Here is a 20,433-nt window from a genome sequence, read left to right as displayed (position 1 = left end):
AGTATCTATTTCCATGGGTACTGAAGAAGTAAAGAAGAGATTTAAGAGGAAAAGAGAAGCATCATTTGGGGGTAAAATGATATAACCAAATGTGGCCTCATTCTGAGCTTTGTAATGGAAATAACCAAAACGAACCAAACAAGATTATCAGAAAGTACCGTGATCTATTAAAAGTTCAGAAAAATATAGTAAGTACCTCATTATTAAATAGGAAAATAAATTCTAAATCTGTTTGAAAATTATAGTAGCCCAGAGTGATAGTTACAGAGATGAGGCAACCGTCTTGGAGCAGGCCCGTTAGTTACAGAAAGTTCCACAAGGTGGCACTACTTCAGATGCTTCACTCAAGTTTAGGGCTATGACCTGTCTCAGTTTTGGGGGTCTAGAAAAAGTATATTTATCAAAATTATCAAGGCTTACAGAGATAATGATCCTTAGGTACTATCTCATAGTAACCAAATTTGTAAGAGCCTGATGTGTAAACTATACTTCTGATTTATGAATTTATAATAGTGGATTTACCGATGCTGACTCTGTAAGTCATCCACATTCTACATCAGAGGACCTAGGGAGCTGAATTAGGAGTCAGGGGATCACCATTGAACACAGAATCAGAACAAAGGGGAAAAGAACAATAGCTTGAATACAATAACTGAGCAGATGTTATAAGGAATAAGGGCATTGTGGTTCTGGTGTTAAAAGCCAATTTTTTCTCATCAAAATCTGGCTAAAGCCTTAGATTTGGTTCATTTCTTTTTATTAATATGTATTTTGACAGAATTCTTTTGGTAGATTTGTGTTGATGAAAACCTATTGTTTTCAATTCTACTTCTTTTATCTGAGAACAACGTGAAAGCTTCACATAAAAAATTGCAGTGTCTGTACTTATGATTACAGGCTGGTCTTCCTGCCACGAGTGTTACATTAATCAGAGGTTGTCTTCTGCTCTCCTGCCTTGTCTACCGCCTCCAACTTAGGTTGATAAACAGGTGCTATCTGGATATCCTACTACCATTCATTCTTTTCATCTGTATCTGAGCAGAGTTGTGTCTGCTGAGTACTTCCTCAATGCTAGCAGACTGGCTGACATCCAGTCTGGACAAATTGCTGATCTTTCCTGCCACTTAGCATTAAATAAGGCTTCTATGGGACATTGGACAAATAGCTCAAGAAGCCAGATTCAGCATCTAAAGATTGGTTGACATTTTTTAAGTATTCATAATTTAGGGACTGTCACTATCTTAAAGACCTTCAAGTTGGCCCAGAACTTGGCATTATAGTATCCTCAACCTAGATCTAAAGCTATACATAACTGTAAATTACTAGAGACAAGACCATCTGGGTCCTAGATGACCAACATACATAACTATAATTTATCTATTGTTGTTTTTTCAAACCATGGCATTAACTTAAGGTAGGAATAAATAAGTAAAATGATTAATATGGTACCATATATAAATCTACATACAAAACACATAGCAATATTTTTCTTGCCCTAATACTTCTTTCAGATCCTATGATCCTCCCAGAGTAACTGATTCTTGGTGCCTGGAACATGGTGAGGTATTTCAAAGCATGATGAGAAGGAAAACTAAAGTAATTAAATCTACCTCATGAAAGATTTGCTTGCCAGAATGAGACTTAAAATAAGACAACACTTTTAGTGTAGGAAGCCTGGTTGGAGTTTTCTTTTCCAGGGCAAAAGTCGGCCTAGGTCTCTGAGACACGTGGAGGGGAGTATGGGATCCATTCCCCTTAAAAGAGAAACAGGGTGATCAGAGCAGCTGTATTTAAGGGGACGGAGGTTTTTCTATTCGAAAATTGGTTGAAAGAATGAATGACTGTAGATCAAGTATAAAAGAGGCAATGAGGAGAAATGAACACTTGATCCAAGAAGTGGGAATGTGTGCATGATGTTTGTACATGTATACAACTACATGTAGAAATGTGCATGCAGATACACATAGCTACGTAAAAATATCCACATAGTAGTAGTAGTGTAGTAGGTAAGAGTACACAGTAAAAGATGTCTAGTTTATTCTAATGACACTGAAGGCAACTTAGATTTTGGAAGATGATAATAGGAAAATATTACTAACTTGCTATTTACCTCTTTCTCTCTTTTTCTGGGACCTCTTTGCGGTTATACCTGGAAACTGTAATGCATTGACCAAGTCCATGGGAAATGGCTCGGCCTGTTTGATGGCAATGATGTCACATTTATAGAGTCATAACATGAGAAATACAGACCCTGGTCTTAGTCTCAGGAACCTTGAGAAGGTCCAGCAGTGTCTGGAGAGACATAGCTTATGTATTCAAGGAGAGGGAATTTTAAGGTATATAATTTGAACCTGTTTATGTTGATTTCTCCCTACATGAGTATTAGCTTTCTTCTTTCACATTCCTCTTCTTTTTTAGAGAAATGATCAACAGTAACACATCTCTGGGTACTAAATGTCCACCCAGTGGCCTTTTAGTGAATATTTTTGGGGTAAGAAAGACTATATTCTTAGCTGAGAAAGCATGCATCATTATTTTCTGATGGGTCAAGAAGTTTTGTAGTTTTTTGGTAGATAAATTCGGGCTTTTGGTAACTTCTATTTTCATCAGAAGAAAACTTATAAAACAAATTTTTTCCAACAAAATTTCTCAGTATACATTCTTAAGGATGCTAATTGCTATTGAAAACACCCATCTTCCAAACAGTTGTAGAAACCAGGGCTGCCCAGAGTTAAATACTGAATGTATTATATGGTTCTTAGTGAGTAAGCAAATAAGATTTATTGGCACCAAGACAAAGGAACGGAATACATAGAATAAAAGGTGGGAAAAGCAAATGAATAGATGTATCAGCCACTAAGGAACATCACAATTCTAAAAATTGTGTAAGAGAGCTTCCTTAGACTTTTTTATGCTTGCGGAGAGCATGCTGCAGTAGGAGTAATATTCTGGAAATGTAGATATGTGAAAAATACTTTGCTATAATTATCATAAGTTATCATGATTATCTTCATCATATTTATTTAAAAGTGTATTCCTCAAATATATTTTGAAGGCTAAGTACTGAGCTTTGTATTAGGAACATAATAATGAATAAGTCAGAAAAGATCTCACCTATATCAGAGTGAGCCTGTAATAGCCAATTATTTAACTGGCAAAGGTTTAGTAGTTTGGGACAACTCATTTACTGCCAAATACATCTGCCTTACACCTGTAACAGTACAGATGATATTTTTCGGCTGTTTCCAGTTTCCTATAAAGATTTAAATAAAGTTTAAATAGTCATTTATTCACCCACTCATTTGCACAAACAGTACTTATTATTGTGACTCTTGGTGCCATAAAATACTCCAGGTTCTCTGGGAAACCAGGTGTGAAAGGTAAAGTGACAAAACAGGTGCAGGCACAACCAAATAAGTGGACCATTACCAATTATCCAATAAATGCTATGATAGTGACAATGGCAGAATGAAAATGGAGATTCAGGACAGGGTTCCCTAAAAGAGATTGCAAGGAATCATGGAAAAACTCTCTAACAACAAATTGCATTTTAAAGTAGAGTTAATATGTTTAGGAGTTTGTGAGATGGAGACATGGTGAAGGTGGAGCATTAGAGTCATGGGGAAAGTGTATAGGGTGAACAAAGGGAGTGTGGTTCTTTGATATTAGGCAGGTAACATCTTAAAGTCTTTAGCATATAGCATGGGGAAAAAGGTGTCAGCAGCTCATCAAGACCAACAGATTGAGCACAAGGTAAGGACTTGGGAAGGGGGGATGGGGAGACAAGAGGAAGGTAGAAGTGGAATGCTAAGAAATTAAAACACTTCTTGTAGACTTTTCTGGGAGTCGACACATCACAATTTACCCTAGAACTCCACAAAACTTCTGTGGTGTTGTTATAAGACATTATTGAATCTCCTTTAAGAAACTTGCAGATGCGTTAGTAATGAAAGCCAATAAGTACAAATAGGAAAGGAAACAAATCCACATCACAGAAGAAGGTAATGGGATGGTGTTACACAGTGTATCTTGGAAACTGAACAAAATGCATGCAATGTCACTGTTTTAAATATTTTTCAATGGTTCACGTGGCTCAGTTACCTGGCTCCATTGAATTGTTCTTAATCCCTGGTCTCAGCATCTACATGAGGAAGTGAGGGTGAGGAGTGAAAAAACAAAAGAACTTTTCCAAGAATGATTGGTAAAATTAAGAAAGACATTTCATTTGTCTTTGTTTTACTGTTGTTAATCAATTTTTTAAGCAAGTTACTTCAATGCCTAGAAGGAAAAGCGAGTAAAGGTGTATCACTATCTAACAAATCACTCACATTACTCTTTGTAATCTTTCTTTTGGATATTTAAGGGCTTGTAATGACTATCATCTTGCAGGCACTTCCCATAAGCTATATATGCATTATTAATGAAGTTCTATGACTGGAAACTTCTATCACTGCAATGACTTTTGGAAAGCATAGGTTCATTTAAACCAATAATGCATGGGAGTTTGTCACAGTTTTAACATATGCATTCTTCTTGCAGATGGTTGAAAAAGAAGGCTATCTTCAGAAAGCTAAAATTGCCGATGGAGGAAAGAAACTAAGGTAATAAAAGTTCTTTAATCCACTTTTATATAACTGTGCTAATTCCCCATCCCCTCAACTCGTGTCATCAGTATTGTTTGGAAAGGAAGGCCCTATGGTACAAGACTAGAATATACTCTGCTATCACAATGATCATTATTTTTACTATAACTATAGTTTCCCAATAAAGTACTACATTCTATATTGTTGCACAGAATACATAAATAAAGAGCTCTTGTCCTCTTAGGACTTGAACTCTTTAAAGAATGAAAAGAAGTAAGATAATGGGCTTTGATTTCTGAGATTAACAGGTTAGTAGATGAATGGACTCCTTTTGCAGCATATAAAATTTGCCCACAACACATTGGGAGCGTCATTTTTTTTTCAACTTGAGGATTTGACATATATTTGTTGCCCAAATAAAAATCATTTAAGAATAAGAAAAGGAAAATAAAATCATCTGTCAGCTAAAAATCTGGAACTTGAATTTGGTGGCTCGATGGACACAGTAGGTGAGAGAAATTAAGGAAAGGTCATAAGCATTCCTCAGTCAACAACAGCAAAAACTTTGAAGGAAAAAAGTAAGGTTAATAGGAGGTAGGGAAAGACACTAGAATATTGTGTATGTGTGGAATATTTATATATAATCATCTCCATTTTTGAAGTTTTCCTATTTTTCTTATAGGTTCTATTACAGTTGACCCTTGAACAAAGCGGAAGGTTAGGGGCACCCATCCCCCATGTAGTTGAAAATCAGCCTATCACTTTGTCTCTTAAAGTTCCCCTTTGCATGTGCAAATTCAACCAAGCTTGGATTGAAAATTTTTGCCTCGTGGTTGGGCATCCTAGGAGGGGAATCTGCATTTGGGAATGTGAAAATAGTGCTTTCCATATGCTTAGTTGAATCAGCTAAGGTGAAACCAGCAGATAGGAAGGGCCGACTGTGTTTATTGAAAAAATCCTCATATCTGGGACCATGCATTTCAAACCCGTGTTGTCCTGGGTGATATGCAAGCTCCAAACGTATGTAGAAAGTGCTCAAATTGAGAAACAAGGCATAAAGTATCCTTGCTTATGAACCATCCATAAACCATCCTTGCGAATGTTTTCCCTTGAAAGTGGTTTCAAGAAAAAGCAGAAAAGCAAAACAGAGCTCTTTCCCTAACCGACCCACATGAAATTATTTTCAGGTCGTTTCAATCAGTGTGTCTACTATTTTGAGTTTTTCTTTGTTGTCACTTTAATCAGTTTGCACACCATGTCTAGGTTCTAGTTTAAATTCAAATAAATATTAGTTTGTACTCTTATTGTCATTTCAGTCAGTTTGCACGCCTTTATGAATTCTTTCAGCTTTTTTCATTTAAAGTTACATAATTTTTAGTTTTGCTTTTTTTTTTTTTTTTTAAACCTCAGTTGCACTGAATTGAGTTGATCCTACTCTTCAGTGCGTGGTCTTGTATTAACATCATCTTGGAAGGACCCATAGCTGGTTTTATTTGATTCTCAGTCTCCGATCCTCACTTCAGTCCTCTGTAGAGTGTGTGTTCATCATACTCGCTCTCCATGTATTCATCTGGCTGTCTGTGTGGCATTCTAGAGAGCAGTGCGTAGCTGTGTGTATGTGAGTGGTTCTTAATTGCATAAGCCTTTTTGTCTCCTAAACCTCATTCTGCTGCTTACTACTTTTAGTTGTTAGCGTTTGGATGTCTATATATATAAAATTAGTTCATTCCTTCCAACTGCTGCGCATTTGCCTCTGTGTACATACACCAAATTTTACTTACTCAAGCTCCCAGGAGTGAGCACCTAAACTGTCCCTAACTCCTTTGATCACAAACAACATTGCAATAAACCACTTATATGGCTCCTCACTAACCTGTTAGTAATTCTCTCTGGTGCATATCCCCATGAGTGAATAATTGCTTGGTTGTAAGGCACAGACGTTATAAATCCATTGAGTGGTGCTGCCAGGCCTTTTCCTGGAGTGCATAAGTTCGCATTCCTTCTGCAGGGCAGAAGGGCTCTGTCTCGCCTTAAGCTTATCAGCACACAGCTTCCTATAACTCTCAGTTTTGCAAGTTGATGGCCACAGAGCATTACTTCAGTGTTACATTTATGGTTATTCCTCTGATTGGTATTTCAGCTGAGCATCACTTCATCTCTTTCCAGTCAGTCGGGCTCTACATTCTGAGAATTGCCTCTGCATTAAACTTTGACTATTTTCTATTGGGTTTCTTACATTTTTTTTTTTTTTGAGAGAACTCCTAATATACTTTAGATATTAATACCTTGTCAACTTTAGACTTTGCAACTATAAAGTCTCTCATCATCTATTTACCTTCCTGATGAAAGTCCTCAGTAACCGGAAATCTTTAAATTTGATCCAGATTGTTGCATAACCTTACTCTGTATTATATTTTGGGGTTTGCTTGTGTTTGCATTATAACTACTTTACAAACTGAGCATTATGGATATAGTCACCATGTTTAATAACATATAATATTCCACTATGTTGATGGGACAGTAATACACCAAACCATTCCTATATTCCTCTTTCATTTGATTTTTAAAGTGATTGCAGTTTTATACTTAAATAGTTATAAATGCGGTAAACCTCCTGGTACTTGTCAATTTTTCTTTTATATTTTTTAGATAAACTCTAAGCCTTTATTGCTTGATTAAATCACATGACCATTTTTTAAAAGACTACTATATATGGTCATATTTCTTGCCCAAGGGTCTGTATGTTTTTGTAACTAGCAACAAAATGGTCAATTTAATCATAACCTTAAAAAATTGTATACTTTTTAATCCTGTCCATTGATAATTTAATAACTGTTAAATAGTTTTCCATAATTGCAATAATTGGTATTGTCTATGTAAAATTTATTTTCAGAACTTTTTTCCCATTTATCAAGTTACTTTAATATATTTTTATACATTTTAATGAGCTAGTAAGCATTATTAATAAAGCACTTGGCTAACTGTTTTACCAGTGATACTGAAACAATACCCTAAGATAGGCTGTATTATTACTTTAAATTTAACAAAGTAGAGAAATTTGGTCACTTGTAGTAACCTCTCTTTTCTCTCAAATTTTATTGTACAAATGATTAGTGTAAGATTTTAGCTGTGTCCTCTTTTTGAAATAGGTTAGTTTTTTCTCTCTTGGTAGAAGCTTTTTGAGTCCAGGGAGTAAAAGTCATCCTTTTATTTCATATCATCAACAGTACCAAGGGCTTCCATTGCCACTTAACAAGTATTATTTTATTAATATTTGTAATGCTTTTTACTCATAAATCCATAATAATAAGTCATCCACATCATGTACTGTTCCCTTATTTTTGTTCCTCTCCCTCCCCATTTTCTTTAGCTTCCCTCTTTCATATATTTCCTCTTTCTCTCTAAGAAAAGTTTGACTTATCTCTGAACATGAACAAGAGTGGGTGAAGGGAAGGAGAACTCACTGGCTATATTTTACATTCATTAAGGCCCATACATTTTTGCCTTCTTTTGAAATGAAGTTCTACAAATTTCCCCAGTGATCACAGACATAATTGAAAACCAAATACATTCATCATTCAACTTTAATTTGTAATTGTATATATTGAAAATATTCCTTAGCTTTCCTGATGATGTTCAGGGATTCCTTCCTTTGGGGCCTCCTGACCCCCAAAGGGAAATGGCCTCAGCCTCTCTGAAGCTCGATGAGACCCTAGTGAAAAGTTATTTTCAATCCTTTCATTTACAAAAGGCACTGGACATCTATCTCCATACCCTTGTCTCTCCCTCTGCACCTCTCACTTTATGCCGGCCCCTGGGTCACCTCACTGTGGCTCTGCACATCTTGTCACATGTAGTTTCTCCCTCTGTGTTCAGAAGCACATGAGAAGTGCTTGGGGTGGGGGAGATGGACGGAGGAGGGGAATGGAAAGAAGTGGAGTGAAGGTGGTGCAGGGTTACGTGTATAGCTGCCCATTTTCACCCGAGGGCCCATAGCTACTAGACTTCTTTATTTCTTCTTATTTCTTTTACTTAAAAACAATTGTTACTAAGAATAGGCTTTGTGAATTTATTTTTCTTTAGCACTTTTTGCTCAGGATCCCAGTAAATCATACCAGGCTGAACTTGTCTTTCTGTGTTCAACAGTGAGGGCTGGAAGGAAGGCGTGGAGGCCACATAATGTGGACGTTAATTTGTTAAAGGTTGTTTTAGTTTTATGATTTTCATCATCTACTCTTTGAATATGATGTTACATATTTCCAACATCCGATAACTCTTTGAATATGTAAAGCTTTTCCATTCCTTGCAATATTGGCAGAGATTGTGTACTTATACCTCAGTGTCTATTTGACCTTCCTTTTAGAAGTGACACATTTCAAGAAGCTTAAAATACGGGAGCGAAGAACTAAGTTCCTAACCTACCAGTTGAGAACCAGTCAGAACATGTAACAGTACCCGAGTGATTTTGTGGTAAATCAGCCGGGGACACTAGATGGAGTAAATCACTTTCACTCCCACCACTGGTCCGAATCAAGTCAAACCCAGTGTGACCGAGTCAGAGAACAAAGCAGGCAGCCCAAGGAGAGTCTGAAGTTTACCAAGAAATCTCACCTATAGTTTCTTCTGACATTTTGGTTAGCCACCGTATCACTATCCAAAGGAGGCAGAAGCGAGGTGAGTGTAGGATATAAAGTTTGATGTTAGAGCACGTGACTGTGTTAAACCTGGAGCTCAGGCTAAGAGATTCTTAGAACCATAATGAATGTTTTAAGGGGCATTCACCGTCCAGTGTTCTTCAGATAAGCAGTTTCGAAGTTGCTGTTATTATGTGCTGCCATCCGGTGTCCATTTGGTAGAATGCAAAGCGTTTTAAGCCACTCTGATGCCCATAGTTTTTTTTGTTTTTGCTTTTTTGTGTGGTTGTGTGTGTGTGTGATTTCCTGGGGTGGTTTTGTTTGTTTGTTTGTTTTATGTATTTTCACCTTCATGACTCACGATTTGTTTTAGGAAAGTTCTGTGAAGTGTCTCACCAACTGCATAAATGGTAAATCATTGTCTTTATTTGAATTTCGTTTCTCTTCCTAACTGTAGTAAGCACCCCATCCCTCTTAGATGTAATTTGTTTTTGTCCAAAAAAATATAATAAATCCAATTCTCGTATCTGTTTCCTGCACTGAATGACTACCCTCAATGTCAGCACCTCACCTGACTGTTACCACTGTAAATGTGTGGGGAGAAAGGTTCACCTGTTCCTGGGACTTCTTACTTACTAAAGTGGGATGTTTCTTGAGCTATGTCTTACTTAACCCTTAAGTCTATCCAGCAGTTTGGTTTTTATCTTTCTGGGTGGAAAAATAGAAAAGAGTAACCTCAAATTTAAGATGAGGCATTGGCTCCAGCCCGTGATAATTCACCTGCTGGCCATCATGGGAGGGCAGGGACGAACAGGCCTGCAATTCAGCGTCCAGGACGGCCCAGGCCAGGCTACCAAGTGCCCTTTCTCCAAAAAGGAAGACATTCAGGTGATGAGGACAGTTCTGTATCTTCCTCTCTCAGAGCCTTTCCTGAGGCTCTGCATACACATGCCTGACGTCATTAAGAGAGAGCTGCATGCTACCTGTTGGGGAGACAGTTGATACAGGAGAATGAGCGTGGTCCTGAAGGTCCACGAGATGTGGCCTGAGTCCCCCATGTATGACTTCTGTGCCCTGGGGTAGGCTGCAGGTTCACTAAGCTTCAGTTTTCCCACCTGTAAAATGGGGGTATTACCCACTTCCCAGTGTTGTTTGGAGGATTTGTTTCCATGTCTACTGCCTGTCTTCTCTGAGTTAGAGGTAAACTTCTTGAGGTCTCTCTTCAATGCTTTTATACAGTCAGTCCTTGGAACTGTGTCTGTCTTCTGGTAGATGCTCAGTAGATACTTGTGATTAACTCGGAAATGAAATTACTTGATACATACAAAATACCAGGTCGTCCTATTGATACACGTCCAAGAAGTCAGGAAGGCCTCTGGATAGCTCAGGCATTGCCAACAGAATTATAAATTAGCAAAAATATACTAAACCAGAAATGTTAAATCATTTTTAAAAAATGCTAGGAATGACATATCAAAACACCTGGGAACTAAGGAGCAGAGAAGGGAAATGCAGGAGGCAGGGGCTTTTGTCATCCTTGTGAATGAATAGCCGCAAGCACAGAGCAGGAAAAATCTACTAATGTGACCCTCCTGAAATCTGAGAGCCCACATCATATATAATTTTTTACTCAAAAGCTTTTAACAGACACCACCTACTAAATGTGGGATTCTGCACTCAGAATTGGAAAAGCTCTAAGAGGTTAAGGATGATGTCTCTTTGGGGAACTAGAAGAGTAGAGGGTGTTAACTTTCCTTTTTGAAAACTGCTTCATCCTGGGAAGGCCTATTTTAAAAATTTCGTCAGATCCTGCCAGAGTCCCCCACCCTGGCTCAGCCATCTAAACCTGCAGAAACCACTTTCCAAGTTGTCTTTCAATGTACTGAGCAACAGTCACCTATAAGGCTTTTCACTGCATACAGAAAGCATTAAAGAAAGGTTCAAGTCAGAGCAAAACCTTGCCAACTGACCCTTTTCACACCCTCTCCAGAGCTGACAATGCCATCAAAAGGCTCAGTGTGTTAGAGTAAGGAGGTTAAGAAAGCTCTTCCACCGACATCCTGAGAATTTCAGGCAACACAGTGAGCCAGACCTATCAGATGGGGAATGGCCACGGCAGGTATTGTAACGATGGTGGTCAAATCCCTAGAGAACTTCGTTCAGAGAGGAGGTTCCGATCTAAGTCATAGGTGAACAGTCGTTCCCATGCCGTGCATTCTCAGTCGGCCCGGCACCTGAGGCTTTTAACTCACTTTCTAGTTTTAAGCTCCCTACTGAGTGCTGGTGTGTCTCATCCCAGAATAATCCCATAGCAGGAAAGAGACCAAGGTGTCCTCATCAGCAGCACCCCTCTGCTTCTGCCTTCTTAGGAGTTGAAGGGGCCATCGTGTGACTCTTAAGTCAGTGCAACTTCCAAGGGAAGAAGGAAGCTTGGGAGTGGCGGGTCTTTGCCCAAATCTTTTAATTAGCGTCAGATAAAATAGGTCATAAGAGAGCCTGGATGGCTTAGCCCTGTTGCAGGCTGTGCGCACTAGCTTTTATAATTTGAGAATGTCGACTAAAACTATGACAAAATCTGACAATGACAGTCTCCTTAACCAAGATTGTGCTGCTTAATCCTTAAAAAAGACAGCATGAATTAGTGAACAGATTACAGGTTTCGGAGCCAGAGGAACTGGGTTTGACTCTAAATCAAAGTGTCTGGCCTGAAGTTACCTAAACTCTCTGAACTGCATTTTCCATATTAGTACCTTCGACATCTGTTTTGTGAAGCTAAACCTCCGCTAGACAATCAAATTTATGCTAAGCACTCAAAATAATATATGCTAATTATTATTTTTAAAGCAATCATGAAAAAAATGAAATGTATTTGGGATCTCTAAAAGGTTGGCAACAGCATTTTATTATTCCTTATGAAACAGAATTATTTTAAGCCAATTGGAAAAATCTTTATTCTAATACTGCAAGACATTATTTGAAATTTATAAATTCAAAACAAAATAGCACTGTACGCAAAGTGTCAGGACAATGCTTATTACTAAGATTTCAAGATCTGCATTTCTTTACCCTCATCCGGTTCCCCTAACAGAACATTTCATAGCAGTTCAAACTTCTAATAGAGAACCATGAGATGATTTAATTTCATGCAACTTCAGTTCTAACCAGTTTTAGTTCCAAGTTTAAGGAGAGGAAGAATAATGCCAACAAGTCCTATAAACATCAACATCTGAAACAGATTCAAATCAGAACTATTTATCCAAGGCTTGCTACAGGCAGGAAGCAAATAAGGTATAGTATCTCCCTGCCAGGAGATGAAAACTATAGTGGGGAATATAACAGGCAGGTTAAACATGGGTTTTGCCATGTCTGAGGCTATTCCATACTCCCTGATCACATGCAGTCAAAATAAGGGGTGGAAATAAGAGATGCCCAGTCTAGACCAGCAGGCCTTCCAATGTTCCTCTGTCCTCTATCTGCAGTCATGCTAGTATTATGGGGCCATCTCATGTGACCTGCGCAAAGAGAAGGCTATGGTTGCTCTAATTCATTTGCTGCGGCTGCTGCTGCTACCTAAAAGGATAAATGAGCACCAGGGCAGAGGAGAGAGAAGGCTACATGGTTTTTTTCCTGCCCCCCCCCCATCTTTTTCATCATTTGATGGAAAAAGTGACTTCATTTGAAGAAAAGTGAATCCAAGGGCATAGTGTTCATACTTGCAAGTTGGAAAATGTACTCATTGTTTGTTTCTGTTTGTCATGTTAATTTTTAACACGATGGTATATCGTTAAGAGAGCTTCAGGCATGTAAGAGCTGCCTAGTCTTGTAAATATTAACTTTATTGAATCAAAGCTGTCCTTTCAACCAAGCCCCTAGATCCTAAGAGGCAAGTGGAAATAAATTACACAAAATTCTTGACTGGTCATTTTAAACATATTTTTGGGTAATTTTCTATTGATCCTAAAGAAGTGTTTCTGTAAACTTCTTTTTTTCAAACCACTTTTTTAAAATGAATTCAGCTATTTTGAAAGGAGTGTTAAACCAAAGCAAATTGTACCAACATGATATAATGGGTAGAAACTTACTTTGATCAACACGAGGAAATACAAAGGAAAATGAAAAGCTGTTATTTTACCACCTGAATTAACTATTGTTATATCCAGTCCCACCCCCCTCAAGCCTAAGTTTAACCATTGACTAAATAAATACATATTTACTGTCTATTTGTCCAAGACACTGTGCTAGGCACTTAGGGATACTCCTGTAAAGATGAAATGCTTTCATTTGGGCTTTTTTAAAATGGGAAGATAGAGATGAAATTTATAAAACAGTTAATTTTTAATTTATCATACGTACTATGTGAGGAAGTTATAGAAGGTACATTGGAGGACCTAATATCCGAACTTCCAATGAATGAAGATTAATAATAAGAAGGGGCTGGGATGCATGAGGACGGTCATAGTTAAATAGCTCAGCAAGGTGTCTGCATTAAAACCCTCCGGCATCAGTATTCTTTTACAGCATAGGGCTCATTACCCCATTCCACGAATCTGTTATATGCCGTTTACATACCACTCTCTTCTTTTTTGATATTACAGGTAGAGAATTAAGAAATAACAGTGCGCTTCATTCTTGTGTTCGCAGCCTTAACAACTTGTGAGATGATTTCTTTAGGATACATTTAAACCCACAGGAATGGACTTGTGCAGTCAAAACATATACGCATTTTTAAAGATGTTTTTTAAAAAAACATATTGCCTAATTCACTCCAGAAAAGATGTGCTAGTTTATACTCCCACCAAAATTGTTTGGGAGAATACATTTCTCCACTAGCTGGAGAACCTTGGTATTATTCCTTCAAATTCTTGCCAATTTGATTGGCAAAGAGGGGGAAAAGCATTTCACTCTTTTTATTTGCATTTCTTTGATTTCTAGTGAAATTCAACATTAAAAATATTTTGAATCAGGGAGCGACACATTAGCCGCTTAGTTTTTCGGGCTCTGAAATATACTAAATCAATGACTAGAAGTAGCAATGAGAGAAGGTGTTCTGATTGCTGTTTTTACTTTGCTACTTTTGGCTTCCTGTAGAAAAGCCTTTTCTATGGAGTGGATGTTTTATGGGACATGGATACACAAAAACTGGATTTTTAGTAGATGAAAAGGATTTCAGGAGTATATAAGAAGTGAGAAACTTTTACTTTAAATGCCACGATCTTTAAAAATTACAGAAGGTCTTTACTATTACCCAAATTCCATACCACCTATCAACTTTAATAAAGAAAATACTTTTAGGAACTCCAGTTTAAAATATAGTCTCTACTCAGTCCAAATGTTGCTTATACTATCTCTGTGAATAATTTCTTTCAGTGATAATGTTTTTTTCCTTTATTTTCCCCCAAGGAAAAACTGGTCTACTTCCTGGATTGTTCTTTCGAGTCGAAAAATTGAATTTTACAAAGAATCCAAGCAACAGGCTCTGCCTAATACGGTGGGTAGTTCTCTCTCTGTTTCTATTGCTATCATCTTTACAGAAATACTGTTGAATCAAAAATTTGGTTTCAGCAAAAATCACACGAAAGCCTCCAAGCTACCACCGTCTGAAAGCAGATGGAGGAAATGGCTCAATAAACTTTTAATCAGATGAAGGGAAAATAGAACTCGGTGTCTGTTTTATTAAGTGGTGCATTTGGAGAATAATCACAAAGGAAGATGAATGGTGAGCAGCTAGCTGGTAATACGAAGGTAACCCCTTAAATTAAGGTGCCATTTATAAATGCTTTATTCTTATTTATGAAATGATCACTAAATGCAGCTACTTGCTCAAATAATGTATTATAAAGTATGTTATAAAATGCATTAGTAATAAATGCTTAACGGATGAGACTATGGGAAGCTGTTTTAAAGAATATTATAAGACGTAAATCGTATTAAACCATGTATGTGCATCTTTAATACATGAATTTAAGTTGTTATCTGGCATGCTATAAAGTGCTCCGCACATTAATAAATAATAATAAACTGTTTATAAATGGCACCTTAATTTAGGGTGCTACCAATGAGGAAACACTCTAAGTTAACAAAGTGATTTTTTATCTTAGTCTAGCTGTGACATTCTCTATATCCAGCTAACCTTTCCGAATATATCTATGACTCCATCTAATGGAGCTAATGCAATTTCTGTATCCTATCGTTATTACAAAGTGAAATTTGTAGGGTGTCTTTATTGTACCTGGAGGAAGGCATCAAATGCGCCCACAGGGATTTGACAGTGATAGTAAGTGGGAGCAATTCTGCGCTAGTTACCGGGGCAATTCAAGCTCCAAACCTTGCTGCCCAAACACCAGCGCGGCCATAGGATGCAGGCGACAGTGGGCAGGCAGATCTGACAGCCTCCTGATTAGGAAGGACTGCAGGCAGGAACGAACCTGCCATACCCCATCGGCCTGACGGGCTGCAGGGAAAGGGGTAGCCTGGCAGGAGTCAAGCACAATGAACTAATTTGTATTTGGCAGGTAATAAAACGATGGAAAGTTCTTTGCTTTCCAGCCACTAGTCGTGTATGCTATGTAATCCTCTTTAAATAGGAAATAGAAAATCATTTGCTAGGAGACGTGTTTTTTTAAAAGAGAAGATTTTAGTAAGAACAAAAGGTAGCATTTGGCTTGCTCCTGATAATTGCAATAGCCTTTATCCCCAAGTGGCTTGCTGATTTTAGAGTCTCGGTGCTGTCCAATTTGTAAACTAATTATGAATAAATTAAAAATATATCTCAGGCCTTTATATTTTTTAATTCAGACTGCCTCAGAAATTTGTTTTAGGGTTTTGTTTTGCTTTTGTTTTTTGGCTACAGTAAGGTTGAGATAATCTTTTTAAGAAAAATAAAGTACCCCTAAGGGCCAGGCACAAAGCTGCTCCCACCCACTGGCAGGTCCTTTGTCTTGCCCAGAATGAGTTCTAAGGGGCAAGGAAGTCAGTAGGGGAGGGAGGGCACTTGCCTGAGCTTGGCGGCTGAGATGATCTTCTTCCTCCTGGGTAAGAAGAATCCCATTGGAGCAGAGTTTATGTGAATGTGCGGGGAAAATGGGAGAGATTTGATTCCAAATTAAAGCATTTGGTTTTTTTGTATTATTTTAATCTCCTCGTACCAGAAGATAAAATTATCAGCTGTCTAATTTTATACAAGTGAAAGGAAACTCCCTTTTAAATGACAGGCAAACCTCGCAAGTCAGCTCACCAGTTCAACCTTCGGGGTTGTTGTAAATTGACAACAGATTTTACACTTAGAAGAAATTTGTTAACAGGTTTTTTTGTGTGTGTGTTTGTTTTTGTTGTTATTTTTTTGTCTGTCCCCATTTATTACTTCTGGCCCTATTTTCAATGCTCTTTTGGTTTCTCCTGGGCACTTGCTGTCTCCAAAGTGAATTCAGGGCAGGAACTCACTGTGTTTTGTGATAATGGGGAGGAGAATTACGGGTCCATGTTTGTACTGCATGAATTGTCTTGCTAGTCAACTTTTTGGATACATTTCTAACCAAGAATTAAAGGCCTAGTGGGATAGCCCACATTTCCCAGCTCCAGTCTCAGAGAAACGATACGATGATTGCCAGGACTTGATTAAAGATGCTGTGGTTTTATTTTGAAAGATGTATGCCCCAGTTTCTGAATTTTTCTTGTACCCCCTTACACATGCCCTGGTATTATTCCTGAGCTTCCTCCAAGGGATCAGTAGAAATTGCCTGAGTGAGAGCTGAATGTGGTTTAAATGAGTAAATGGTGTTTTAATCTTTACAAGAGTGCTCTTTGAATGTTAATGCGATTGTGAGACAAAGCAACAAAGGAGCTAGGAGCAAGCAGGGCTCTGAAGTTCAACAACAGTGAACTCCATTCTAGTTTTGCCCCTTAGGAGCTGACAGTTACCCAGCTTCCTTGAGCTTTGGAATTCTCATCTGTAGAATGGGGAGAGTGTTATCTGCTGGCAGAATTAGTAAGGAATGAAATTATTTAATAAAACAAAAAAGCACATAGTAACCATAAAATACTTATTATATTCTGTTATTATGTACTCTATTAAAATATATAAATATATTTATTATAATATTCTATAGTATATAATCTAGAATATAATTATAACCTATTGTTCCCCTATGTTAATTTTGCAACTGAACTGATTCAGACACGTATGGAAGAGAAACTATATTAATTCAAGTTACAGCAGTATGTATGTCCTCGAAAAAGAGAAATATATACTCATAGGCAGCATAAAATATTGTGCCTGAGCACTGAATAATTCTGAAAATGAAGCCATCCCTCCATTCGGGGCTTTGGATGTGACCTCTTGCATGTCCATACACATTTTCCTCCATTGACTCTTACCCTAAGGCTTTCCCATTTGCTACAGCGTGTCACAAAATGTTGTGCCTGATACCACAGTCCATCTTTGGCAATTTTTCATTCTCAGGGACGTTGCTTCAGTTCATAATCAAGTCACATTTTTATTGAAAGTTGCCTTCCCCTGAAAATAGATACAGACTCACTTCACTGGTATTTTAAATTAGAGATTCTTAAGCTCTGAGTCCTCAGTCACTTATTCAAAGGAAAGGAGGACTGGCCTGCTTTTTTTGTTTTTTGTTTGTTTTTAATAAGAACATTAAAGAGTAACTTACCACCTACTACCACTGTCACTTTCTAACAGAGAAAGGACATTATAAAATACTGATTCTTTTTTATGGAGTCAATGTTGGTTTCCACTTGCCCAAATCTAGGTAGGATAAAACCTCAGCATGAAGGACAGTCTTTAGCAAGACAGGAAACTGTCCCCCTTCTATGTGCACATATGTTGTCTACGTTTTGTTGACCTCAGACCAGAGAAGGGTTGGTGCCCACTGGCCGACCCTCCAGTGAGGAGCGTTTGAAAACCACCCGTGTCCCTACATCTGCGTATGCTGGACAATGAAGGAAAGGAGTGTGTTTGCAGTCTCTTAGGTTTTTATACATTCTGATTTTTAGCTCACTTTAAAATTTTTAACTATTGTCACTGGAAAATTATACAGAAACCATTTTTAGTAAAATGTATACGACATATACAAATATTTTAAACTATTCATCAAAGTTTTACATAATCATCACCCACGTCAAGATAGAGACCCTGCCCGCCTTCCAGAAGCCCCACGCCTTGCCCTTGGTCCCTCTGTGTCATCACAGCCTCTTCCACTGCCACAGAGTTAAATTGTATTTTACTTATTATTTTATTGTCTTTTATTATTTTCCCACCTATATCTATAGCCCTTAAAATATAGTTTACTTTGTCTGGTTTTGAATTTCTATAAATGGACTTAGAGCATATGTTTCTTTTGCTTTTTGCTTTTTTCTCTCAATATGTCTTACTTTTGTTTAATTTCTTTTTTATTATTCTGTATTTTTCTCTACTTCTTTGGTAGTAATACACTTTGTTTCTGTTCTGTTGGTGGCTTACTTAGGATTGCAACATCCATACTTATCAAAGGCTAAAGCTGATCAGATCTTTCACCCACTTCCAAAATATTAGCTTAGAATATCTTTAATCTATTTATCTCCTTCCCAGTGAATATATGCTTTTGCGTCGGTATTTTAATTCTTTTTATTTTTTAACACTACTAGACACTATTTATTCTCTTTTATGGAGTCAGTGTTGGTTTCCATTTGCCCAATATTTACCATGTTCTCTGCAATTTATTTCTTCCTGCGTCTTAGACCTTCCTTCTAGGATCACTTTTCCTTCTGTTTGAAGTATATTCTGAGAAATTCCTGTAGTAAGGGTCTTGTGGGACAATCTGTCTCAGTGTCTGCTTGTTTCTAAATGTCTCAATTTCTTCCTCATTCTGAAAATACGTATTCTCTCTGGATATAGAATTTCAGTGGGCAGTTATTTTCTTTCAGCACATCACATCTATGGTTTTCTCCCTCCCCCCCCTCCGTCCCTCCCTCCCTCGCTGCCTTCTTCCTTCCTTTGAGATTTGATGTTTGCTCTTATTTTCCACTGGGCTCCTTCTCTTTTTTTACTGGACTCAGAGGTAGGAGCCCTCAGAGAGGACAGCCTACGTCTCTTGATGACCTGCCCCTGGCGTTTTTCCCTCTGGCCTCCTTCATTCTCTTAGCCCAAAGTTTAGCATATTCTGCAGCCTCTTTACTTTTCTTAGTCTGTGGTTTCTTCAGAGCAGCACGCGTGTGTGCTGCAGGACACGTGGAGTAACAAGAGGCTGAATCCTGGGCGCTTGGTCCGAGGTTCTTACCTTCTGCGCGCAGGGCCTTTCTCACAGCACAGTGGCGAACAGCATCTTCTTTAGAGAGACTGAAGCGTTAGCGGGTCCTGCTGGCTCTCTGGGGCCCCAGCTGACGAGGCCCAGTAGTATCCCCGAGACCAGGATCGTCTTTCTCCCCTTCTGTTACTATGGTCAAGTTGAGACCCTGAGACTGGCATCCGCAGTGCAACCCCGAGCAGATGGCACCTGCTCCGTCCAGTCCTCCTTGGTCCGTAACAAGGATGCGCCTTAGCAGCAGGGGGACATGCCGTGGGCCAGGACATCTGCTTCATGGGGAAGCCTCGTTTGTCTTTCCCACCACTGATCCGAGCCACATAAGCCTCCCGGGCTTCCCCTAGGGCGTCAGCAGCAACTTCTGTGGCCATAGGCTTCTCATAAAAGCACAAAGTTGGCGTTCACCGTCCACTTCACACATTGTTTGCAGGTAGTTTTTATCGCGCGCTCTACTACCAGTCAACGTAAAACGTATAAATACATTTCCCGCATACAATGTGTTCAATGAGTTTCTGGCAGCCAGTGGCTGGGAAAGAGGTGCAGGTGCTCAGCTTCACCCTGACCCAGTCAACCGTCTTTGAGATGCCACCAGAAAGAGCTCCACTGTTTTCTGTCATCTGTTATTGTGATCAACAAATTACCTGTCCTTCTAACTACTCTTCTCTGGCTGCTCTTAATATCTTTCATTACTTTGGTTTGTCCACAGTTTCACCATGATGCATCCAGACATCAATTTCTTTTTATTTCCCCTGCCTGGATTGTTGGGACTTTTGAAATTACTTATAACTGTCATTAATATAGTTTAGGAAATTCCCAGATATTATCTTTTCAAATGGAGCTTCTTTTATATCCTTTCACCTATTTTCTTCTAAGCCTTTAGTTAAATGTTTGTTGTTTTCTCACTCTGTCTTCCACCTATTTTAC

The 20,433-nt window shown here is 38.3% G+C and overlaps 1 protein-coding gene and 1 pseudogene across 2 annotated transcripts in view; one reads left to right on the top strand and one right to left on the bottom strand.

Annotated features, from left to right (window-relative positions):
• Positions 1–20,433, top strand: part of ARHGAP15 (Rho GTPase activating protein 15) — a 575,548-nt gene that overhangs the window by 82,397 nt on the left and 472,718 nt on the right. The window contains exons 4-5 of the mRNA XM_081142712.1: positions 4,540–4,601; positions 14,618–14,705. Coding sequence (XP_080998838.1) covers positions 4,540–4,601; positions 14,618–14,705 — 150 coding nt within the window. The remainder of the gene's footprint in view (positions 1–4,539; positions 4,602–14,617; positions 14,706–20,433) is intronic.
• On the bottom strand, positions 15,517–19,892 carry LOC308559751 (small ribosomal subunit protein eS6 pseudogene; annotated as a pseudogene). The gene is made up of 2 exons: positions 19,256–19,892; positions 15,517–15,668 (listed from the first exon to the last, which is right to left on the bottom strand). The product of its transcript is annotated as a small ribosomal subunit protein eS6 pseudogene (transcript).

The sequence above is a fragment of the Miniopterus schreibersii genome, assembly GCF_964146895.1.
Source record: "Miniopterus schreibersii genome assembly, chromosome: 7".
NCBI classification, from domain to species: Eukaryota; Metazoa; Chordata; class Mammalia; order Chiroptera; family Miniopteridae; genus Miniopterus; species Miniopterus schreibersii.
This window is presented reverse-complemented; position numbering and strand designations above follow the sequence as displayed.